Source organism: Nematolebias whitei, chromosome 15, assembly GCF_014905685.2.
Source record: "Nematolebias whitei isolate Nwh7 chromosome 15, NemWhi1, whole genome shotgun sequence".
In the NCBI taxonomy this organism is placed as follows: Eukaryota; Metazoa; Chordata; class Actinopteri; order Cyprinodontiformes; family Rivulidae; genus Nematolebias; species Nematolebias whitei.
In genome coordinates, this window is record NC_056512.1 from 10,216,093 (window position 1) to 10,241,657 (window position 25,565).

Here is a 25,565-nt window from a genome sequence, read left to right on the forward strand (position 1 = left end):
TCCTCTCTTGTGGAACCAACTTCCAGTTTCTGTCAATAAGGCTGACACATGGTCCAGTTTTAAGACTGGGCTTAAGACTTTCTTTTTTGATCAATCCTATAGTTAGGGTTGGCTTGTTATGCAGCTATAGGTTTAGACAATTGGAGGACAAAGTGACATCATTTCCTCACATTTTCTTATTTTTTAACTCCACTCCCAAACTGACTCAACAAATAAATAGAAATTAATAATTTGTATTTGTAATTATTTCTATCTTAACATGTTTTTTATTGTTTTTTTGTCTTAGAGAGGGACCTGCTCGCCTCCATTCTGGATTTCCCATTTTGTGTTTGTCTCTCCTTTCTGTCCTCTCAAACCCAGCCGGTCGAAGCAGATGGCTGCTTGTCCCGAGTCTGGTTGGAGGTTTGTTCCTGTTAAAAGGGAGTTTTTCCTTTCCAGTGTCGCCTTTGTGCTTGCTCAGGATGGGAGACTGTGACAAAGTGGAGATTCAACACAATCTACTGCTTCATGGCTTTTGTATGTATGTGAAAGTTTTTTCTGAGACAACTTCTGTTGTGACTTGGTACTATATAAATAAACTGAATTGAACCTAAATGCTCATTTGACGTGTCATTTAAAACAGTTTGACCTTTACTCTTCATCCATGGATGATCTTTACAGCAGCGATTCTGCATTTATTTGCACTCAGACATCTGAAAACTATGTGTAAGTCCTAGTTTAGGCTACATATGTATTTAAATTTATCTGTCTATAACTGGCCTTTAGTAGCAAACGTGCTTGTCGGAGGTGTCCCTGTCCTCTGTCCCTTGATCAACTTCTTCCATAATGGCCTGAAACCTTCTCAGCAGCTACACAGAGGAGTCCACTTTCCAGTTTAAGTCCCCTCCCAAACTCGACAGAAAACTTGTCCAAGAAGCAAATGTCCCATAACTTTGTTTCAAAAGCCCTCCTGCCAACCCCCACCCACCTGGCAATTTGTTGTGGGGCCATCTAACCAAGCTCCTGTTCAGGAGGACGCAGATGATCCGGTTCCAGGAGTCAGATGTTCACACGCTGTGTGTGTGCGTGCGTGTGTATGTGCGTGTAAGCTAGCCCAGTCAATCCCTTCTATAAAAAAAATGGCGTCTTGGGGACAAACTGAGTGAGAATCGGTCCATGCTGAAGCAGCCGTGAAGGCGCAGCGACATGTGCGCTGCGGCTCAGCAGCTCCACAGACAATAGGCAGCGGATATGAAGGGGGCGGAGGGGAGGAGGTGCTCCTGGCTGCTGTGACTCTCCCTCTTTCTCCTCCTCATTCCTCCGAGTCTACAGGCTCGTCAAGCAGAGAAATAAACAGACTCGAGCTCTGAGGAGAGAGGACGTCCTCCCTCCCCCCTCCCTCCCCCTCCCTCTCTCTCGCGTGCTATCCATCCATTCTCATCCAGCCGGGTCTTTCCATGGAGAGGAATTATCCCGCAGCAGGATTTGGAGACCTCGGGGCTGGGACGGGATGGACTTACGACAGATCGGCCAAGGCGAGGTAAGCTCCAGAACATGATGATGATGATGGGGGGGGGGGGCTCAGAACAATACCGAACATCCCAGTTTTCTGCCGCGGCTGCACGAGCTGCTTCACCGGGCTCAGGTAGAGCCAGCCATCCGGAGGAGGAGGGAGGGGGAGTGAGGGGAGCTGTCTCCAACTTAAATGCATGGAATCTGGTGGACGGTTAATAATGATACGAAGGGAGATGGGTTGCATGAAGCTGAGCCTTTAATAGTAATATATTATTATTATTATTAATAATAATAATAATAATAATAACAATGTGTTTAAGCTTACATGCAGGCTGCATTATTACATTGTCTTTGCTGCACCTTTTGTCCCGCTGCTTTTTTTTTTTGAAGACTTCACCAGTCCGTGACAGGTTGCAGCGCCAGTGTGTCTCAGAAAACCGAACCGGTGTGGTGCACGAATCGGCTGCCAGGTTAACAGAAACCCTCTCGTGGTTGATGTAGATTTCGTCCCCAGGTGTGGAGAAGCGCGTGAACTCACGCAGATGTACGGTAAAGGAGGAGGGGGCGCAAAGCCCTTATTAGTAAACAATACTTTACAGCGAGGTCACGTGACCGGGCTGTCACGCAAATTAAACGGACTAACAGAAGCATAGCATGTTTTAATGAAGAAGCATCAGGAGGACACGGTGTGCAGCTCAGGTTAGTACAGAGACGAATTAGCCTCTCACGGTGTTTAATAACGAACTAGGAGCAGCCTTTATGTCTTATCGGTGACGGGAGACGACAAAAATGTCTAATTTTATGTGAAATATAAGCACGGCGCGGCCTCGACTCCGATGCTAATGTTAGCTGGTGTTAGCTTTGGTCGCCTTGACAACCACATCAGTCAAACTCCATCTGAGGAGCACATACCTTCACAGCAGCACTGGAAACAGCCAAACAAAGGGAACTAAGAAAAAATAACTTTACAGAAAGCAAAACCAAGGTTAGTGGAAATTAAATCTGGGATAAGAGCAAATTTAAACATGTATTTGCTGGCTGCTTTGTTTTGTTTAAACCGATTAGTGACTTATCCAATGTCCAGTCCTATAGATACACATCTCATGTTTCATAACAGTCACTGCTTTATTAGAAGAAATGCAGCAAGTCACAAATAAATATAGAAGAAATCAGCTTTTCTTTGCAAGGTTTTTGATTTTCATCACCTAGAAGTGGGGGAAGGAGGGTGATAAAGCTTTGTTTGTGTTCATTAGGAAAATACATTTTGAACCACTGGTTCAATTTTGATGAAACTTGCATGAAGTAACTGCTGGATGTACATCTACAACCACTGCCGGCCTTAGCCAGGTACCCCAGGCAAGAATCTGGTGCCGTTTAGTACATTTTACTGTCAGTTTACATACACACAAGCAATTAAATAGCTTTGTGTTTATATCATCTTTTGTTTCTAGAAACTAGGTTATCCAATTAAAACAGTTACCAACAATCTAATAAATTTTAAAATAGATTCAAGAAATTTAGTTTCAGTCAGATTTTAATATTGTTTAGCCAGTTCAAGAGTGGTTCCAGTGAAGTGACCCTGGGCAGGCTGACTTAATGGGCAGATAACCCTGGATATTCTCACCAAAGCAATGGAAAAGGATGCTATATTTTCTAAAAATGAATCCCAAAGGCTAAAACACCATGGGACCTTGTATGATCCCTCAGAGGAGCTAAGAGGAACAGGGGCGGCTGTGGCTGAGTGGTTAGAGCAGTTGTCCTCCAATGCGAGAGTTGGGGGTTTGAATCCACCAGCAGTCACATGCTGAAGTGTCCCTGGGCAAGACACTGAACCCCTCATAGCCTCTGATGTGTGTCCATCAGTGTATGAATGTAATAAAGCTCTGATTAGTCTCTTTAGAATTATTTGTTCAATTAGCTTTGCAGAGATCTAGTAGAATGCTGTATGAATGGGTAAATGAGGCACAGATTGTAGTGTAAAGTGCTTTGAGTATCTTGAAATAAGATAGAAAGACTCTATATAACAGTCCATTTACTATTTACCATACGTGAACAGAAAAACTCATGTTGGTTATGTAGGCTCCAGACCAAGATAAAATCATGGCTTTTATACCAACCACCTGTTCAAGCCTGGCAGTGGCAGTCCATAGTATGAAAAGCAGCAGAAATGTCTAAAAGTACTAAAACAGCATCACTTCATGAATAAACAGTCAAAAGATCATTACAAAGGTTTTAAAAAGGCTGTTTTTGTGCTGTGGCCTGGTTTAAAATCTGAATGGATTTTTTTCACTAAAGTTGTTGGCAGATAAAAATCTGAAGCTGATTAAAAACTGTTTCTTAAACTTGCAACAGAAAGGACAGTTTTGATATGTAGGTAGATTTTCTACAAGTGTGATAAACTTGAATATATTTAGACTTCAGCAGAAATACAGACTGTGGAAATGGATTTATATAAGACTAGTACAAAAAAGGTTGTCACTATAAGTATCACCAGTATTCATAGAGAGAGGGATAGCATTAAAGAGATTAAGCCCTGAGAATTGATGTCAAGACTCTCCATCCATCCGTCCATCCATCACTGTGCGAGAGGCGGGGGAAACCCTGGACAGGTCTCCAGTCCATCACAGGGACACATAAAGACAAACAACCATTCCCTCTCTCACTCACACCTAGGGACAATTTAGAGTTACCAGTCAGACTAACATGCATGTTTTTGTTTTGTGGGAGGAAACTGGAGTACCCGAAGAAAACCCACGCATGCACAGAGAGAACATGCAAACTCCACCCAGAAAGCCCCCCGGCTGGGATTCAATTTGGTGACCTTCTCTCTGCGAGGTGGCAGTTCTACCAACTGCGCCACCGTGCCACACTTACAAATAACATATATTTTAAATTTTATAACTTATTGTAAATATGTTTTAAATGAAGAAAACTTTCAACAGTAAATGGAAATATGAACAGAACATAAAATGCGTAAAACAGAAAAAACAACAACACTCTTTTTGTGTTGGAACAGCTACTTCTTTTCAACCAAGCAATCAAACAAGTAAACAAACAAATAAACACTCAAACAAACCAAAACAAACATACATAAATAGATTAAAAATTTTATAGGCAAAAAAATCCAGAATTAAGTGTCAAGGCTGCAATGTAAATTCAGCTATAAAGATACATCTATGAAGGAGCGAGTAAGTCTCAAGACAAACTTACCAGTCACAGCAACTTTGAACTTGAGGTGTTGGGAGCCAATCTTTAATACATCTTTCATATTAAAAAATCAAATTATTTCTTAATCAAGAACTTTAAATAAATAAAAATATAAACTCACCGTGACTCTAGTATTGTCTTTGTTCAAAATAGTGTTTAAGATACTGACTCCATCTGTGGTCTTGACAGCAGAAAATTGCTGGAGCTACTACGAACCAAAGAAATGTAGTCACATGTTTATAGCATAAAGCATATAGCATAGCAAATGAGGCAAAGTTGCTAGTTTCCAGGTGGAAGGCCATCCTGTGTTTTTATTGGTTGAATATCAGGGAGGCTAGGAAGATAAAGAGAGTAGTAGTAGTGTAGGTAGTAGTAGAAGGTCGGATGTTGAGTGTTTTGTTGATTGTGGTTATTCTCCACAGGTTGAATGTGATGTGGAGGAGGAAGAAACATTCTGGAAGGATCTGGATGAAGTGATAGAGAGTATTCTCAGGGAGGAGAGAGTGGTGGTCAGAGCAGACCTGAATGGACATGTTGGTGAAGGAAACAGAGGGGATGAGGAAGTGATGGGTAGGTTTGGTGTCAAGGAAAGGAACCTGGAAGGACAGATGGTGATGTATTTTGCCAAGAGAATGGAAATGGCTGTAGTCAATACTTATTTCAAAGAGAGTGAGAGAGAGAGAAATATAGGGGGACATAAGAATGGAGAAAGGAGACTACATTCTGTGCAGAAGATGTAAGATGAGTGAGATTGGGAACTGTAAGGTTGTGGCAGGAAAGAGTGCAGCTAGACAGCATTGATTGGTGGTGTGTAGAATGACCGTTGTGATGAAGAAAAGGAAAAGAGTAAAGTCAGAGAAGAAAACCAAATGGTGGATGTTGAGAAATGAAGAATGTCGTGAGGAGTTCAGAGATGAGTTGTTAAAGGCTATGAGATGTAAGAAATAGCTTCCAGATGACTGGATTACTACAGCAACAACAATTAGAGAGACAGGTACATGGTGTGTCACCTGGACACACCATGGACAATGGATGATAAGAAAACCTGGTGGTGGAATAGTGATGCACAGGCAGGTATCCAGAGTAAGAGGGTAGAAAAAAATGAATGGAACACTGGGACTGAAGAGAGTAGACAGGAAATTAAGTAGATACAATGTAGGGCAAAGAGGGTGGTAGCAAAGGCAGAGCAGTAGTTGTATGATGAGATGAACAAGAGGGTGGACATTGAGGAAGGAGAGACGGGCTTGTATCGACTGGCAAAGCCAGAAGAATCAGGCTGAAAAAGATGAGCAGCAGGTTAGGCTAGAAATGGTAATGTGGAGAGCGTGGGAAGATGGAAGGAGTATTTTGAGGAGCTAATGAATAAAGAGAATGAAAGAGAAAGAAGAGTAGAGGTCATAAAACTGTAAATCAGGATGTGAGAAAGATTATTGAGGATGAAATTTGGAAAGCATTGAAAAAGATGAAGAAGTGGAAGGTAGTATGACCTGATGACATACCAGTGGAGGTTTGGAAAAGTCTTGGAGAGATGACAGTGAGGTTTTTGACTCAAATATTCAATGACATATTTGAGGGTGACAAAATGCCTGAGGAATGGAGAAGAAGTGTGCTGGTGCCCATTTTTAAGAACAAGGGTGATGTACAGAGTTGTAGCAACTATAGGGGAATTAAGTTTACAGGCCACACAGATAGTTTGGACATGTCCAGAGGAGGGACAGTGGGTATATTGGTAGAAGGATGCTAGAAATGCAGCTGCCAGGAAAAAGACAAAGAGGAGACATATGAGTGCAGTTAGAGAGGACATAGAGATAGTTGGAGTGAGGACAGAAAACACAGAAGACAGAATGAGATGGAGAAGATGACTTGCTGAGGAGACTTCTGAAAAGGGAACAGCCGAAAGAAGAAGAATAATCTCGAACTGGACTGATTCCAAAATCTATTTTATTTGGATGTACATCCAGTAATTACTGTCTGTCTGGAAGTTTCACTAAAACATGTTCAGTGGTTTATACACTGTTTGCTAACAAAAAAAAACAAGATGGCTCAAACAAATTTTCTTGTGGACTGAGATCAGGGCTTTGATGTCCACTCCAAAACACTGACTTTGTGGTCTTTAAACAACTCTGTAAATAATTTGACAATATGCTTTGGGTCAATTTCCATTTGAAGACCCATTTGTGTCCAAGCTTTAACTTCCAGGCTGAAGTCTTTTCAGATATTGCTTCAAAGAGGCTTTCCACATAAGTATTTTAGCATAATGTTTTTTCCTCATGATGTAGTCTATTTTGTGAAGTGCCCTAGTCTCTTCATCAGTAAACACTCCCACAACATGATGCTCCTACCCCCATATTTAACTGTTAGGGTGGTGTTTTCATGCTTACAGGCCCTTTTTTCTCCAAATGTAACAATAGTCATTTTAGCCCAACAGTTAATTTTAGTTTCAACAGACTGCAGGATGTCTCCATGGATTTTTGTCTTTGTTTTGGGGTCTAGGTAGGCAGAGCTGTAAAGGTGCTTGAGCAAGAAGGCCTACAAACCCGACTCAGTTCTACAAGGTTTGTCAGGAGGAATGGGACAGAATTCAAACTATTGTGAGAAGTTTATTGAAAAAAACATTTGACCCAAGTCCTGGTTTAAGAGCAATGCTACCAAATGCTAAGAAAAACGATGTAAATTTGTGATTTTAAAGAAAGTAAAGCTTTTTTTTCCTCATCATTTCATTTAACAAATACAGTAGAAGTAATTTTGGAATCCTAACTGCCCTAAAACAACAAAGGTCTGATTTAATGTCAGACGGTGCAAAAAAAAAAAGTTTTTGTTTGTACAGTAAATGTAAACATCTGGTCATAAAAAACTGATTTTACTGTTAAAAATGTGATTATAAAGCTCCCACAGACTAAACATATATTCTTTAGCCTCATGTATGGGAGCTCCAGGTCATCCCACCCAGACCCAGAACTTTTCCACCGACAGGCCTACGCCGCCCCTCACCCCTTTCAAGGCTATGCAACCAACCACCACCCAGGGAGCTCAATGCAGGGTGGAAGCTGGAGCACTCCTGGATGCACACTCAGTAAGGATTTGTCATTTTATCTGTTCAAATCAAATTTTGTCCTTCTAGCAAACCTGTTCCATTATTATCACCTGCCACAAATGATGACTGTATTATATTTTTGCTTGTATGTGTGTTTTCATGTGTCTGTTAGCCAAAAATCTCATTAACCACTGGATTGATTTTAATAAAACTCTGAAAAAGTAATTATCGGATGTAAAATTATCAACTCAGTTTCAGATAGCTGCAACAGCTTAACAACATTAACAGACCCAAAAAATGGCAACTCATTCAATTTTTGAGACAGTAGCTATGTTTACATGCGCAAAATTCTTTGATTGGATTGAAATGTATTTGGATAACATAATCCAAATGTATCATTTACATGGGCACAATCTGTTCACAACGAGCGTTTACATGAAGCGGGGTTTGATTCTGAACAGAAGTACTGACATGCGCACGGTGATAAACTTTCCTTAAAAAAAAAACAGAAAAAGAAGTTCTACTTCTGGTTTACTTCCGGGATGAACGTAAACAAACCTGAGTGCTCAAAATGGACCCGCAACAGGTTTTAATGATGGTGGAGACGTTACTGCACTCCCTAACTGAGCTACAGGTAATACAGATTATTTTGAGCTCTTTCAAAGTTTCTAATAGAAATGTATTATCGCTCACCGACCAGTTTTGCTTCCCCGACATGCTAATATTATTAGCATTATAGGCAGAAATGACATAGGTTGCACATGCGCAGTCAGGTCAGTTTTTCACAATAGGAAAAAATGAACAGATTAAGTGTTAACATGGACACCGTTCAGGTTATGAATCGGTGTAAACCACCCGTTTCGTTCTGATCATAAATTCTTTCGGATCGCGCTAAATAAACAAAAAATAACCCGAACGGGGCGTTTACATGAAGCATTTTTATTCCGAATGGCCGTTTAATCTAGGGCTGCAACTAACGATTATTCAACTATCGATTAATCGGTCAATTATTTTTCGATGAATCGACAAAAACAAACAAACAAATGTTTGAATTTCCACCTCTTTATTTCAAAATCGATCATTTGACTGACATAGCAATTCGCACTAAAAACAGGTTGCTACTTGACTATTCTGTTAGTAAAATATTGAATAATAAAAAAATAAAAAAGTTAGTCAAATAGTTTCAATAAAAAATAAATGTATACAAAAATATACCGGTATGCAAATGTATGCTTTATACCTGCACATTATGCAGCTACTTTGTAAAATTTGTCCTTGAAGGAAGAGTGTAACCTGGATTCAAAGTGTGGATCATTGCAGTGAAGCCTTCGTCTTCAACCGTCGACAGAGGCCTCGTGTCAGTGATGATCATTTAAGGATGTTTTCAGTGAAGACAGCTGCTTGCTGTGGTGTGCATGATGTCTTTCCATTATGAAGGCTGTCATTGTTTACTGTTTTCTGGAATGAAAGAGTATATATGTATTATAGCATAATTTACAGCAACTCAAGAAATGCCTCGTTTTACTTACAGTGGTAGGTTAGGGCAAAAGTAGCTCAAAGAGCAATTACATACACACACACACACACACACACACACACAAAATACTTAAATGCGCACATTTCAGTAGATGTATTAAATTACTTAAATTCCTGTTTAAATGCAATTCATCCTGACATTTATGCAGTGTCTTCACTCAGACTTTGCCAGCAAATTAAAAGTTAAAGCTTAATCATTAAATTATTACCATCTTTGTGTTAGATTTATTTATAAATCACATTTAAACAGCCCTCCCCTGGGCTGCCACCTTACCGTGGTGGAGGGGTTTGAGTGTCCCAATGATCCATGGAGCTATGCTGTCAGGGGCTTTACGCCCCTAGTAGGGTCACCCAAGGCAGACAGGTCCTATGTGAGGGACCAGACAAAATGCAGCCCAAAGACCCCGATGATGAGTAAAATAAATGGACTTAATGTTCCCTCGCCTGGACGTGGGTCACCGGGGCCCCACTCTGGAGCCAGGCCTGGAGGTGGGGCACGCGGGCGAACGCCTGGTGGCCGGGCTTTTACCCATGGAGCTCGGCCGGGCACAGCCTGAAGAGGAGACGTGGGTCCCTCTTCCCATGGGCTCACCACCTGTGGGAGGGGCCAAAGGGGTCTGGTGCAATGTGGGATGGGTGGTGGCTTAGGACGGGGACCCTGGCAGTCTGATCCTCGGCTACAGAAGCTGGCTATTGGGACGTGGAATGTCACCTCACTGGTGGGGAAGGAGTCTGAGCTGGTGTGTGAGGCTGAGAGGTTCCAGCTAGAAATAGTCGGACTCACCTCTACGCATGGATCTGGCTCTGGAACCAGTTTCTTTGAGAGGGGCTGGACACTCTTGTGTGTTGGGGTTCACCCCGGTGAATGAGAGGGTGGCCTCCCTCCACCTACGTGTGGGGGGACGGGTTCTGACTGTCGTTTGTGCTTATGCACCGAATGGCAGTTCAGATTATCCACCCTTTTTGGAGTCCTTGGAGGGAGTACTGGAAAGTGTACCTCCTGGGGACTCCCTTGTTCTGCTGGGGGACTTCAATGCTTATGTGGGCAATGACAGTGAGACCTGGAGGGGTGTGGTTGGGAGGAACGGCCCCCCTGATCTGAACCCGAGTGGTGTTCTGTTGTTGGACTTCTGTGCTCGTCATGAATTGTCAATAACGAACACCATGTTCAAGCATAAGGGTGTCCATATGTGCTCTTGGCACCAGGACACCCTAGGCCACAGTTCGATGATCGACTTTGTCATTGTTTCATCTGATCTGCGGCCATATGGCTTGGACACTCGGGTGAAGAGAGGGGTGGAGCTGTCCACTGATCACTACCTGGTGGTGAGTTGGCTCCGATGGTGGGGGAGGATGCCGGTCAGACCTGACAGACCCAAACGTATTGTGAGGGTTTGCTGGGAACGTCTGGCAGAGTCTCCTGTGAGACGGAGTTTTAACTCCCACCTCCGGGAGAACTTCGAACATGGTCCGGGGGAGGTGGGGGACATTGAGTCTGAGTGGGCCATGTTCTGTGCCTCTATTGTCGTGGTGGCTTACCGGAGCTGCGGCCACAAGGTTGTCGGTGCCTGTCGCAACGGCAACCCTCGAACCCGGTGGTGGACACCGTCGGTGAGCGATGCTGTCAGGCTGAAGAAGGAGTCCTATTGGGCCTTTTTGGCCTGTGGGACCCCGGAAGCAGCTGATGTGTACCGGCAGTCCAAGCGACATGCAGAAATCTTCCATGGGAGGTTTTAGCTGAACAATTTTGTATTCCAAATTGAACATTTTCTCTGGCAATTTATGGAAATTAATGGTAATAAACTGGAAATTGGGAAAAATGTTATTAAAATGTATCATATCCAAACAAAAATATAAGTCTTTTGTTTTTTCATAAGCAATAAATAAGTTTGACCCAAAGTTTAGGGATGGGGTCTAAATTTGTACATGGCAATGTCCCAACTACACATCTTTTAGAGAACAATGGATTTTTAATTTAAGGGGTGGCTGTGGCTGAGTGGTTAGAGCAGTCGTCCTCCAATGCGAGAGTTGGGGGTTCGAATCCACCAGCAGTCACATGCTGAAGTGTCCCTGGGCAAGACACTGAACCCCTCATTGCCTCTGATGTGTGTCCAATCAGTGTATGAATGTGATCTAAAGCACTGATTAGTCTCTTTAGAATGATTTGTTCAATTAGCTTTGTAGAGATCTAGTAGAGTGCTGTATGAATGGGTAAATGAGGACACAGATTGTAGTGTAAAGTGCTTTGAGTATCTTGAAATAAGGTAGAATGGCGCTATATAAGTACAGTCCATTTACCATTTAATCTTTTAATTCTCCCTTTTTTGTCATTGTAATCATTTTACAAACTAATGTACACAAATTGAAACAAACATATTCACCAAATATTATGTTAATTTTATTATTCTTTTGTAATTTTAATCACATAAAAACCAAGCAATAATTGGCGAATTCTATTTCAAATGCCAAAAAATAAATAAACCATTAAAATATCTAGTTATATCTAAAAACTGTAAAACTTGGTTCACACAATTATGAACAAACAATGCTCAGACTCATCTTCTGTAGCTGTTCTTGTACAAATTTTAACGTTTCAGAATTTGACTGAAATGACTAGAAAATACTCTGGAGATTAAAGGAATGCAAGTCACCTGCTGCCTTTCATGTTAGAGTATTAAACAGAGATCATCTTTTGTTGAGCATTGACAGAGTCTTTCATCCATCTATTATTTTTAACCAATTCTTCCTTTTCGGGTCACTGGTGCTCATGTCCAGCAGTCACTTTGTGAGAGGCAGGGGACACCCTGGACAGGTCTACAGTCCATCACAGGGACACATAGAGACAAACAAGACAAACAACCATTCACTCTCTCACTCACCCCAGTGTTTCCCCTAGTTTACTTGCCATGGCGGGGTGCTCATCTCATCCATGATTTTTGTTGATGGGGAGGGACGGAGACATGTCTGAGTGCAGCTTGTACCAACAGTTTTTGAGTGGGGGCGGGGGGCGTTCAGCATGAGGAAAGAGGCACCTTTAACTTTTTAGCTAGAGAGCCTGTATTTTGCGTCGCTAGCTTAGTGCTATGTCAGTGCCAGTTGTGGGGGCAAGTTTGGTTTGGTAGGCTGGGTGCTCAGTTCTGTTAACGGGGTTGAGCACCCCGCTTTTACGATGATAGGGGAAACGCTGCACCTAGAGACAATGTAGAGTTACCAATCAGTCTAACATACATGTTTTTGATCTGTGGGAGGAAACCGGAGTACCTGGAGAAAACCCACAATGCACGGAGAGAACATGCAATGCAAATTCCACCCAGAATGGCCCCCTCTAGCTAGGATTTGATCTGGCAGCCTTCTTGCTGGGAGACAACAGCTCTACCAACTGAACTACGGTGTCGCCTGACCATCCTATGTGAAGAAATAAAAACAAACATTTTGCCTGACCTCACGTAATAATGAAACATTTTGTGTGATTTGGTAGAGCTTGGATAATGTGTTGAGAATGAATTTCATCTACTACCACTTTAATATAAAATTTTATAAATGGGGAGTGGTGGCACAGAGGCTAGAGAAGGTGGGCCTGTGATTGGAAGGTCGCTGGTTCAACTCCTCATACAGACAACATCAAAATGTGGGTGAGAAAGTTGAAACACCCACACCTGCCTCCACCCTCACCTGCCCCAAGTCTGGGCCCTTGAGCAAGACCCTGAACCCCCATCATCCGCTCCTCCAGGCGCCCCAGATGGCAGACCCCCGCTCCACCCAGAGAGCTGCAGTAGCTCGGTGGTCTGTGGTTGCGTCAGGAAGGACATCTGGTGTAAAAACAACCGCCAAGTCTTTGTGCGAGTTAGTTCACTGTGGTGACCCTTTAAGAAAGGAGCAGCCGAAAGAAGATTTTTGATTTTTAACAAAAATGTTTATTTACAATTATCAAACACAACAACAAACACAATGTTAAATACAAAAATCACATCAGGGTTAAAGGTCACTTAAATAAGGTGCTCGTTGTACTGCAGTTCTTCATTAGCAGGTATATTGCACAACACCCTGCCGAAGCTCCATGTCTTCAAAAAGCCTTTCACATCCCCAGTGGCTCTGTGGAAGCAGAACTCCAGCCTCAGCCTGGTCTTGACGTTGCACTTCCACAGAGCCACCGCATCGAGCTGAGGTCCGGCCTGCAGCCTGTCCCTTCGAGACAAATAAATAGCCATTTTGGCTTCAGCGATTAAAAAGTTTAAAAGCTGGCCTTTTGATTTGCTGGCTCTGTTAAAATAGAATCCATAAATGAAAACAGAATCAGTAAAAACTACACCAAAAGGGCTAAAAACACTCATCAATAAGCTAAAAAAAGGTGTCAGTCTCTTACAGTCGATAAAAACATGAAAAATACTCTCGGACAGACCACAGAAAGGACACTCATTTAAAACCCCTGGACTAATGATGGATAAAAACGAGTTAGTAGCGATGGCACCGTGTAGGATCCTCCACTGGAGATCACCAGTCCGCTTTTTTATAGGTGGTTTGTAGTTAGTCCTCCACCGGGGGGTTTGTCCTCTCAGCTTGTCGGCCCACACGCTGATGGCTCTGTTCTGCAGGGTTCTTTTGTTCATAATCTTGACGCAGTTTTTATACAGTTTTTGGGCCGGTACTGCGTAAGCTCAGCTGTGGCTTTGCGCTTGATAAGAGAGGACCACTGTCTTTTTCAAAGCCAGGATCCAGGAACAGATCAGGGAAAGGGTCTGTTGACTCTGGTGAACTTTTCCCTGTAAAAAACTGTTGGAGGAGATACCACTCTATAGCCGACAGCTTTCTTTTCACCGAGTCCAGGAAGCGCTGTACAAGTCTGGCTGACCGGACCCTCAGCCTAGAAACCACGGCTTGGGTGTTGGAAAGGTCTGGTCCAGCTGCCTCCACCAGTTGTTTCAGTGATGTTGTCTTGGACAAGCACAGCACCTCCGTCAGTCCCGGTACTGCACTGCGACACATCTAGCCTCTACCCACAGACTAAAGGCTCTTCTAAAAGCCAATGCAGAGAATTACACGTCTGTGAATGATTTAGTTTAAACAGGGCACATGATTTAAAAACACCCTGATAAAACTGAGGCAACACTTTTAACTTTAAAAGGCTAAAATCAGTTAAAAACAGAGCAGCATCCAGCCCCAGGTTATTCACACGCCTGAGAATGCAGCTGGCCACGTCCCTCCATACAAGGTCAGGAGGTGACAAAAACTTCTGGAGGAACTGTAAACTGAAAGCGGCTGTTCTGCTGGCCAGGTGGACAAGGCCCTGGCCCCCCTCCTCTCTTGGTAAAAACAAGACAGACTGTGGCACCCAGTGTTTGTCGTCCCAGAAAAAATTAATCATTTCTGACTGTATTTTCACTAACAGACCTGGAGGCGGGTCTAAAACTATCAGCTTGTGCCACAGCTGTGATGCGACAAGATTGTTTAAAACCAACACTCTGCCTCTGTATGACATTTTATAATGTAGCCATTTCCACTTTGCTAACTTGTTTTTGACTTTTGCTTCTACATCATCCCAGTTCTTTTGTACCACATTTTTGTTGCCTAAATAAACCCCAAGATATTTAAAACCATCTTTCCTCCAGCCAAGACCTTGAGGGAGAACTGGGAGCCCAGCATGTCATTCCCCTACAGTGAGGGCTTCGCTCTTTTCGCAGTTCACTCTTGCATCAGACAAGGTAGAAAATTTTCTAGTGACCTTGGTTAACGTGTTGGCGTCGTGTTGGTCTCTTGTAAAAACAACAATATCATCGGCATAGGCAGATAAAACTATGTTGTTATTAAAACCAGGTAAAACCAGACCGTGAACACTCGAGCGTATTTTCTGAAGGAGGGGTTCCAGGGAGAGTGCATAGAGCATCCCAGAGAGCGCACAGCCCTGTCGAACGCCTCTACTCACCCTAAAAGGAGCACACAGACTACCATTAATCCGAAGCACACTCTCAATGCTGCTGTACAGTATCTGGATCTTGGCAATAAGACCAGCGCCAAACCCAAAGCTCTCCATGATTTTCCAGAGGAAGGCGTGCTCGACGCGGTCAAAAGCCTTTTCTTGATCTAGTGAAATCAAGGCTGTTTTTAAACCCAATGGACCGGAGACTTCCAGAACATCTCGAATTAGGTAGATGTTGTCTACCATGGACCTGCTGGGGACGCAGTAGGTCTGGTCTCGGTGGATGACCTGCTCCATAGCTCCCCTCAGCCTAGTTACCAGAACCTTGGAGAGGATTTTATAATAGTGCAGAGGAGAGACACAGGTCGCCAGTTCCTAATGTCCTGCAGGTTCCCTTTTTTCGGTAGGAGGGTCAGGAAAAGACAGCGGGAGTGAACCCGTGAACATGACTTTTGAAGACATCCAGCAGGTCCCCTGCCAAAATGTCCCAGTAGGCTTTAAAAACTCTACTGTGAGCCCGTCAATGCAGGAGCCTTCTGACCCTGAATGATCTGGAGGGCTGCGTGGAGCTCCTGAAGACCCAGAGGGCGCTCCAGGGAGGGGTTGGTCTCCTCAGAAACCTGGGGTAGTCCACTGCAGAACTCCTGATGCAGCTCCTCATTCTCTCGATACTCGCTCTTGAATAGAGCAGAGTAAAAGTCCACAGCCCTCCTCCTGATCTGGCCTGGTTCACTCAACTGCTGCCCTGCATCTGACGGCAGAGAGTAGATCATCTTCCTCTGCCCATGTTTCCTCTCCAAGCTGAAGAAAAAGCTAGAAGGAGCATCCATCTCTGTGATGTTTTGGATCCGGGACCTGACCAACACGCCTTGGACTTTAGTTTCCAGCAGATTTGCTAAGACTAGCTTCTTGGATTTGAGAGCTTCAATATGCTCTCGATTTCCTGTGGATTCACTCAGTTGTTCTAAATCCACTATATTAATCTCCAGATCTCTGATAGATCTGGTAATGTCACGAGTAACATTGAGAGTGTGCTGTTGACACAGCTGTTTTATTTGAACTTTCTCGTAGTCCCACCATTGCTTCAGACAGGTAAAATCATTCTTCTTCTGTCTAAAAGCAGTCCAAAAATAACTTAAGAGTCTCTTTAAAGCTTTGGTCATGAGTTAAAACCGAATTAAAATGCCAGTAAGCGCTTCTTGGTAAAATGTTTCTGATAAAAACACTACCTAAAAGCAACGAGTGATCTGTAAAAGCCACAGGTAAAATCTGGCATGCTCTAAACACGTTAAAATGGTGTTTAAAACAATAAAAACAGTCAAGACGAGCTAAAGAGATACGGTTTTATTTAAGGTGGGACCACGTGTACTGCCTGGAGCCTGCGTGCATCCTCCTCCATACATCCACCAGGCCATGAGACGAGACCAGCTGCCGCAGTGCGCGCTGGGCTGCTGGATGAGGCTCTGCATGATTGCGGTCTAAAAACTCATTTTCAGTACAATTAAAATCCCCACCTATAAAAACATAATCCTCAGACCCACAATCTCACAACCTTTCCCCAATTTTATCTAAAAAACGTTGTTTCTCTGCATTGGCAGTGCGAGCATAAATATTAATAAAAGTTACGTTAAAATGTTCAAACCCAGCTTTGACTAAAAGACACCTTCCATGAACTATGTGTTGCACCTCTACTGTGCCTTGCGAAAGTATGCGTCCCCCTTGAACTTTTCAACCTTTTGCCACATTTCAGGCTTCAAACATAAAGATATAAAATTTAATTTTTTGTGAAGAATCAACAACAAGTGGGACACAATCTTGAAGTGGAATGAAATTTATTGGATGTGTCAAACTTTTTTAACAAATGAAAAACTGAAAAGTGGGGCGTGCAATATTATTCGGCCCCTTTACTTTCAGTGCAGCAAACTCACTCCAGAAGTTCAGTGAGGATCTATGAATGATCCAATGTTGTCCCAAATGACTGATGATGATAAATACCTGTGTGTAATCAAGTCTTCGTATAAATGTACCTGCTCTGTGATAGTCTCAGGGTTCTGTTCAAAGAGCAGAGAGCATCATGAAGACCAAGGAACACTCCAGTCAGGTCCGAGATACTGTTGTGGAGAAGTTTAAAGCCGGCTTTGGATACAAAAAGATTTCCCAAGCTTTAAACATCCCAAGGAGCACTGTGCAAGCAATCATATTGAAATGGAAGGAGTATCAGACCACTGCAAATCTACCAAGACCCGGCCGTCCATTTAAACTTTCATCTCGAACAAGGAGAAGACTGATCAGAGATGCAGCCAAGAGGCCCATGATCACTCTGGATGAACTGCAGAGATCTACAGCTGAGGTGGGAGAATCTGTCCATAGGACAACAATCAGTCGTACACTGCACAAATCTGGCCTTTATGGAAGAGTGGCAAGAAGAAAGCCATTTCTCAAAGATATCCATAAAAAGTGTCGTTTAAAGTTTGTCACAAGTCACCTGGGAGACACACCAAACATGTGGAAGAAGGTGCTCTGGTCAGATGAAACCAAAATCGAACTGTTTGGCCACAATGCAAAACAATATGTTTGGCGTAAAAGCAACACAGCTCATTACCCTGAATGCACCATCCCCACTGTCAAACATGGTGGTGGCAGCATCATGGTTTGGGTCTGCTTTTCGTCAGCAGGGACAGGGAAGGTGGTCAGAATTGATGGGAAGATGGATGGGGCCAAATACAGGACCATTCTGGAAGAAAACCTGTTTGAGTCTGCAAGAGACCTGAGACTGGGATGGAGATTTATCTTCCAACAAGACAAGGATCCAAAACATAAAGCCAAATCTACAATGGAATGGTTCACAAATAACCGTAACCAGGTGTTGGAATGGCCGAGTCAAAGTCCAGACCTGAATCCAATCAAGAATCTGTGGAAAGAGCTGAAGACTGCTGTTCACAAACGCTCTCCATCCAACCTCACTGAGATCGAGCTGTTTTGCAAGGAAGAATGGGCAAGAATTTCAGTGTCTCCATGTGCAAAACTGATAGAGACATACCCCAAGAGACTTGCAGCTGTAATTGCAGCAAAAGGCAGCGCTACAATGTATTAACGCAAGGGGGCCGAATAATATTGCACGCCCCACTTTTCACTTTTTTATTTGTTAAAAAAGTTTGACACATCCAATAAATGTCATTCCACTTCACGATCGTGTCCCACTTGTTGTTGATTCTTCACAAAAAATTTAAATTTTATATATTTATGTTTGAAGCCTGAAATGTGGCAAAAGGTTGAAAAGTTCAAGGGGGCCGAATACTTTCGCAAGGCACTGTATGTGGCTGGGAGTGAAAGCTTTAGAGAAGAGGAGTCCCACTCCTGCACTCTGGGATGTGCCGTGGCTAAACATGGCCTCCCCTTCCTACTCTCTGCACCACCCTGTCTCATTTGATGGATCACTGTGTGTCTCTTGTAAAACCAGAACGTCAATTTTTTTATAGTTAATGGTTTGGTAAACCAGTGCACGCTTCACAGCCTCTCTAGCTCCGTTGATGTTTAAAGATGCTATTTTAAAATAATCCATGTTGAGTGAGAGGTTTAAAACCAGGTACAAAAAGACTATAAGAAATATTAAAATGCAGGTGTTCATCATTTGTTCAGAATTGTTTTCCGACTTTGCTCATTATTTTCTTTAGTCTGAATGTTTCTTGTTCGGTGAACCCAGATTCTGCTTTGTGCCTTATGTAATGCCTGGCTGAGTCATAAAACGTTCTCATGTTCGGAAAGTATCTTTCAATTTTAACTCCTCTCAGCTCTTTTGTTTGTTTGAGGAAAGACAGGAAGGTCTCCAAAGGGTAACAGAGTTCAGTGCAGTCAGCCTGTGACACAGAGACTTCACTGAAGTCAGAGCACCAGCCCTCACTGTCACTGCTCTCCACTCCCTCCCTCATCTCTGCACACATTTTGCTGGCCCGTGTAGCAACTTCAACATTTTTTCTTTTCCCTCGTTTCTTCACCTGGGTTGGGGCCCCCATCTCCTCTACAACCGCCCCTGCTTCTCCCTCCACACCAGCTCATGACCCCTCACTTTTCTTTCCTGCACCTTTTATTGCCCCATTCACCTCCACCTCTCCTTTCCCTTCCCCATCACCACACACTAACTCCTCATCACCCTCCTGCACTCCTCGCTCTCCGTTTCTCTCCCCCACTTCCCCCCGAGCCTCCTCCTCACCATCCACAACACCACCATTCTCCCCACCACACACCTCCATGCTGTCACCTTCATCCCCACACACACTTGTTGCTTCCCTACCCACAGCTGGCAACTCAACACCAATACGATCCCCATCAGCGGGGGCCGCGGACCCGCTGCAGCTGCAGGAGGGGGACCCACGGCAGCCGAGGGGTCTCTCGCAGGAGCAGCGAGAGGGACCTGCGGCTGCCGGGGGGTGCCCCCGCAGCAGTGGCGGGAGGGGGACCCGCGGCAGCCGGGGGGTCTCCCGCAGCAGCGGGCGGAGCCGGCCCGGCCCTGTTTGGGCACATTTTAACTACGCGTCCCTCCTGGCCACATCCAAAACATTTCATATTTGCAGAAGTAGCGAATAAAATATATTCAAAATCATCAAGTTTAACGTGAAACCTAACATTAAACTCTTCCCCCCGCTTGTTCAGGACCATAAACAGTTGTCTCCTGTGTGAGACAACGTGTTTCAGAAGTGGTGATTTACACCCCGTCAAGATTTTTTTAATCGGGGACACCACCTTCCCATGTCTGGACAATTCCTTGATTAAGAACTCGTCACTAATAAACGGGGGGACATTAGACAGAGTTATCTTCGTGGCTGGCAGCATCAGTGGCGACACCTGCAAAAATAAATCACCCACTGAGATGCCAGCCCCGACCAGCTGCCGAGCTTTCTCCACGCTATCAACAAAAAGAACCACAGCCCCGTTCATGCGGGCTGCGGACTTGATGGACTCGTGTCCAACCACCTCCCCCACCGCCTAACAAACTTCCTCCACGCTGCACGCAGAGCCAGCACCCACCTTGATGCCGTTTCTCCGTGTCAGCGTGGAGAATTCTCCCAGACCTCCTGCCATCATGGAGTTGGCTAGCCAGGTGCACCTGATGGCCACACCCCATCAAACAAACTTTTTAAACTAATAAAACACCAAACCCCACAATTAAATAACTAACATAAACAAACATAAACACCCAGTGAAAAAAAGTAGAAAAGGGACAGAAAAAAACGAATGAATGCACACTCTCACTTTCTGCTCTTCCACTCACACTCCTCTCACGCGAAGAAGAAGAAGAAAAAAAAAAGTAAAACCAGTGGTGTTATGGTCATTTTGTGTTTTTAAGTTTGACTAGCTGTGGCAACCATCTTAAGTGAACCAGGGCCTAAAACTATCAGTTAATTTCCAAGTGTTGCACATTGCTTTTTTAGACAGATGTACCAATCAATGTTTCAAAATATATTTTTTTTACCACACTGCACTTTTTTTTTACTGATGGAATATGTAGATGTGTGGTTTGTGCAGTAAGACAAGATGTAAAATATTGTCATCACATTATGATGACAATCATAATGAGTTTGAGCATGCATCAGGATATTGTTATCACAATTTTGTTTCATAAACAAACAAGCGCTACAAACTATTCAGTTACTCTTAATCTACCTTAGAATATTTGTACAGAAAGTGAAGTAAAAGTTTAAGACAGGGAAGTGTGTGATGATGTTAATGCTTTGTCATTCTGCCAGGTCTGTCAGGGCTATTTGACACCAGTCTCCACCATGCAAGCCCCTCAGGTCCCGACTCCTCTGTCATGAATCTAATTTCAGCTCTGGAGTCTCGGGGTCCACAGCCAACACCCTCTGCTTCCTCCCTCCTTTCGCAGTTTCGGACTCCATCATGGCAGACTGGTAAGTGTTTATTATAAAACTGTAAATATTATATGTATTTTCAAAATTACAGTGCCTCCAAAAAGTCTTCATATACTTTAAACTTTTCTACATATGTCATGTTACAATCACAAACATCAAACTATTTCACAAAAAACGAAGTCCAGATGACATGATTCAACCTTTTTTGTTGTTATATACCTGGATGACTGAGAAAACAAACTTTGTGTTTTTGAAACCATTAGTGAAAAGGCCAGACCTCAGGGGTATCTGAGGCAGGCTTGAAACACAAGAGTCAGGGTGGCTTCTGGGTAATACCAGATGGCTAGGCCTCAGACTGACGAAGCCTCTTGGACGAGGGGCGAAACGTTTCTTTTTAACAAAAAAACGAAGTCCAGATGACATGATTCAACCTTTTTTGTTGTTATATACCTGGATGACTGAGAAAACAAACTTTGTGTTTTTGAAACCATTAGTGAAAAGGCCAGACCTCAGGGGTATCTGAGGCAGGCTTGAAACACAAGAGTCAGGGTGGCTTCTGGGTAATACCAGATGGCTAGGCCTCAGACTGACGAAGCCTCTTGGACGAGGGGCGAAACGTTTCTTTTTAACAAAAAACGAAGTCCAGATGACATGATTCAACCTTTTTTGTTGTTATATACCTGGATGACTGAGAAAACAAACTTTGTATTTCACTGGGATTTTATGTGATAGTAGATCCTAATTATGAAGATGATGGAAAATGCTACATTTTCATGTTCCTTTTTATAAATAAAAATCTGAAAATTATGGCGTGTATTTATGTTGACCCCTTTCACTCTGCTAGTCCAAACTAAAATTCAGAGTAACCAATTACCTTCAAAAGTAATCTAATTAGTCAACCAAAACCACCCATAAACCTTCTTTAAACTTCTTAAACCTGGTGTTTTCCTTGGTCTTCATTATGCTGTTTGACTAACTAACTAACGAACTTCTCAGGCCTTCACAGAACAGCCGTATTCATACTGAAGTTAAATTCCACACAGCTGGACTCTGTTTTATAATAGGTGACTTCTGAAGGCAAAACCATTTATCAATTTTCTTTAACTTCACAGTTATGCACCACTTTGTATTGGTCTTTCGCATAAAATCCATGTAAAAAAATATGTTAAAGTTTGTGTTTGTATATGACAAATTTGGAAAAGCTCAAGGGATGTGAATACTTAATAAATAAATTCAAATCTTATACATACACATAAAAAATGGGGAAAAAAAAGATGAATTGTCTGTTGGTTAAATGTAACTGTGTGTTTAATGTTGTGTCCTGCAGCCATGCATACACCAGCCCCTGCGGAACTCTTTATTTCAAGGGCACTCCCAGGTTCTGGATCCTTCCCTGCCTCCTCATCCATCTCTGCATACCAACATCCTGGCTCCTTTTCTGGACGGTCATTCAATCACTCTCTGTCCTTACATGATGCCCACACATTTAGCCCAACTGCTAATGGTTTGCTATCCCCACATGATCCTCTGCTGCCCATTAAAGCACCATCTCAGACCACCTTAGGCTTTGACCGCTTGCTGTCTTCTCAGAGTGCCACATACAGGGGCTCCCAGGAGTCCCCAGCCCCTCCTCAAACCCAAGGTCCTCCTACCTCCTCCAGTTGCCACCTGCCCCTGCCTCAGTTCAACTTGTTGTCCTCCCAGCTTCATAACCAATCATCTCAGCTATATAATGCCTCCATGTTCTCCTCCACCCCAGGCATGCCACCTGCAACACACCACCAACTACAACTTACTCCAGAGAGGGCAGTTTCCCGACAGGACAGTGTGATCAAGCATTACCAAAGTTCATCCCCAGCTCATTCCTCAGCCCTACAGCAGTTTGCCAGCTATGGTGAATTGTCTGGCTATCAGCAGATAGTCAGTCACCACCACCAAGCTGGAATGTCCTGCAGTCCCTTGGGAGAACAAAGTCCACCCACTGACCTTAAACCATCACTGCAAATGGAATCCCAAACATATCAACCAATTATTCAAACTGCCTATGCACCCTCCTCCTCCTGTTCCTCAGCATCCTCTTCTTCTGCCACAAAAGGACCAAAGAGTTCCACCAGCTCCACAAGTGGCTACTCCTCGTCTAGCTCAGTATCTTCCTCTTCTCGTGTCCCGCATACACCCCCATCAGCCTTATCCACATCCTCTAGTTCCAAGACAAGCAGCGGTTCTTTGCCTGCTACGCCTTTTCAGCAGCCACCACCTCACTCAGCCCCAGCACCACCTCCTCTGGCAGTGGCGTCATCTAGCTGTGTCCAACAACCTGCTGCCAAACAATGCCAGTCTAACTATGGTTCTCAGTCTGTGGCCAATTCTAGCAGTGGCCTATCAGACCAGACACCTCCCCAGCCCCATGATCAGTCTTATTCTCCCGGTATTCCTTCATCTTCACACATGACCCAGCCCTTCATAGGATTCAGTTCACCTCAAGCCAAGGACTTAAATTCTGGAGCTGGCCTTACTGGGGTGAAAGCTTACACTAGTATAGGTGCAGGAGGGCACTCCTTCTCTGCAGAAATAGTATTTGAGGACTCAAGTTTTGACTCGGCTTCTCTCAGAAAAGAAAGCAGTCCATGCTTACGGTATGGGTCTGAATCAGCAAGGAGTGGACCCATATCAGGAGCAGCAACACATGAAAATGAAGTTCTATCTGTAGGATCGGAAAGCAAGAATGTTGGTGGTAATGAAAACACTAACTCTTACCACCTGCCCGAGTCAAATACATCACCTTCTCTCAATTCTACTCTCAATCATTCGTCATTGCAGTCTTCATCTACTGTTCATCCTGCACAGTCCCCTGGAAGCTCAGGGACCACAAAATATATGTCCTCTATACTATCTCCTGCATTCCTGCCTTCACCACAAACTTTCCCTGATACAAGACAGTCTCAAACCGAGTCCTATCACTCAACAGCAACCAAGCCAAAAACAGAGAAAAGCTTGGTGGCAGCTGAATGCTCTCAACATGAGGAAGAAGTTGCTGATGAATTCTTAATCCAACACTTACTACACACACAGACCTCAAACCCTCAGATTTCTCAGCACCAGTCACATTCCCAACAACTACCCCAATCTTTCTCACAGGCTAAGGATGAGGAAGACAAAGCAATAACTTATGATATTAACAGGCTTTCAGATGAGCGATACCACACCCATAGTGTCATTTGTACCACTACTTCCACCAACACTTCTGGTCCTACAACAGCACTTAGTGAAACAAGTGGCCTAAATAGACAATTAGAAATGTCTCAGAAAAAACAACAAACCGAGTCAGAGTTGGTCTCTACTGAAGGAGTGCATGTGGTTTCTGAATCCCTTTCACATTCCCATAATACCAAGTCTCACCAACAGCAGCACAAGTCTTTGGGCTCGAGTGTCCATTATGGAAGAGGAGACCCTTATACACAGCACCCCCACTCCCAATATCCACATCACACCTCACACATGTCCTCACATTCTCAGCCATGCACACAACAAATTTCTCAGCACGCCCGACACACTCAACATTCACAACACTCTCAACATCTTCATCAGGTTTCCCACTCACACAGCCACTCCCACATGGAGCTAAAGAAACTTTCAAACACAAATGACAGAGGCTATTTGTGTAATACTCCAGACGTACAGCAGGCTCAGCAAAGCCAGGGAAGCCTCTCTTTGATGGATTCATCACCAGAGCTCCCTCAGTCAACGCACATGCTACAGACTGTGCTTTCTCACACCACTCACACAAAGATGGACCCTCAGCAAGTATTAACCCAGCACCAGCAGCAGCAGCAACAACATCACTCTTTGAGTCAGCAGAGCATGATGAGAGGTGGAGTGGAATCCCATTCACAAATCCAGTCTTCTGAATTGCAGCTCAAGCTCCAAAACCATTGTGTAGACACCCACTACAGTCTTGCATCCCGAACAAGAGATCAAATTCAAGGCAGTCAAAACTCATTGTCTCCTCTGGACATGCTAGAGCAATCTGTTTCCCAAGGAAGTGGCTTAGACAGTAGTGGACCACTGGACAGAATTAGAGTTGGTGTGACTGTTCCAGTAGGGGGGGACAATGGTGGAAACAGACACAGACAGCAGCATAGACTTACATCTCACCATCATTCCCAACAGAAAGCTTCAGATCTTCAAAATTTTCTTTCTGAACCAGATTTGGGTGTATCAGCACCTTCACACCTTCACCACCTCAGTCAGCCTCCAACCCACACACACTCCCACATGCTGCATGAACAACACACACACAATCACCATCAGGCACAGTTATCTCATCCACATCCGCACCAGTTCTTATCCAATATGGAGACTCCCCAACAACAGCATCAAAGCCAAACTAGAGATAATGAAACACAACACATAATTTCACAGCTGAACTCGCACAAAATGCACGAGTTTGACACAATGAGCCCAGTCGATAAAATAAGACAGATTCAAGCTCAGCAACAATTCCCACCTGTAA

The 25,565-nt window shown here is 43.7% G+C and overlaps 1 protein-coding gene across 1 annotated transcript; it reads left to right on the forward strand.

Moving 5' to 3' along the window:
* Positions 1-1,302: 1,302 nt before the first annotated feature.
* On the forward strand, positions 1,303-25,565 carry LOC119421448 (proline-rich protein 12; the record flags this gene model as incomplete). The annotated part of the gene is given in 4 exon segments (XM_037688801.1): positions 1,303-1,519; positions 7,617-7,774; positions 20,930-21,091; positions 22,380-25,565. Coding segments are annotated over 4 exon segments (3,589 nt in total), but the record flags the coding sequence as incomplete, so codon positions are not given.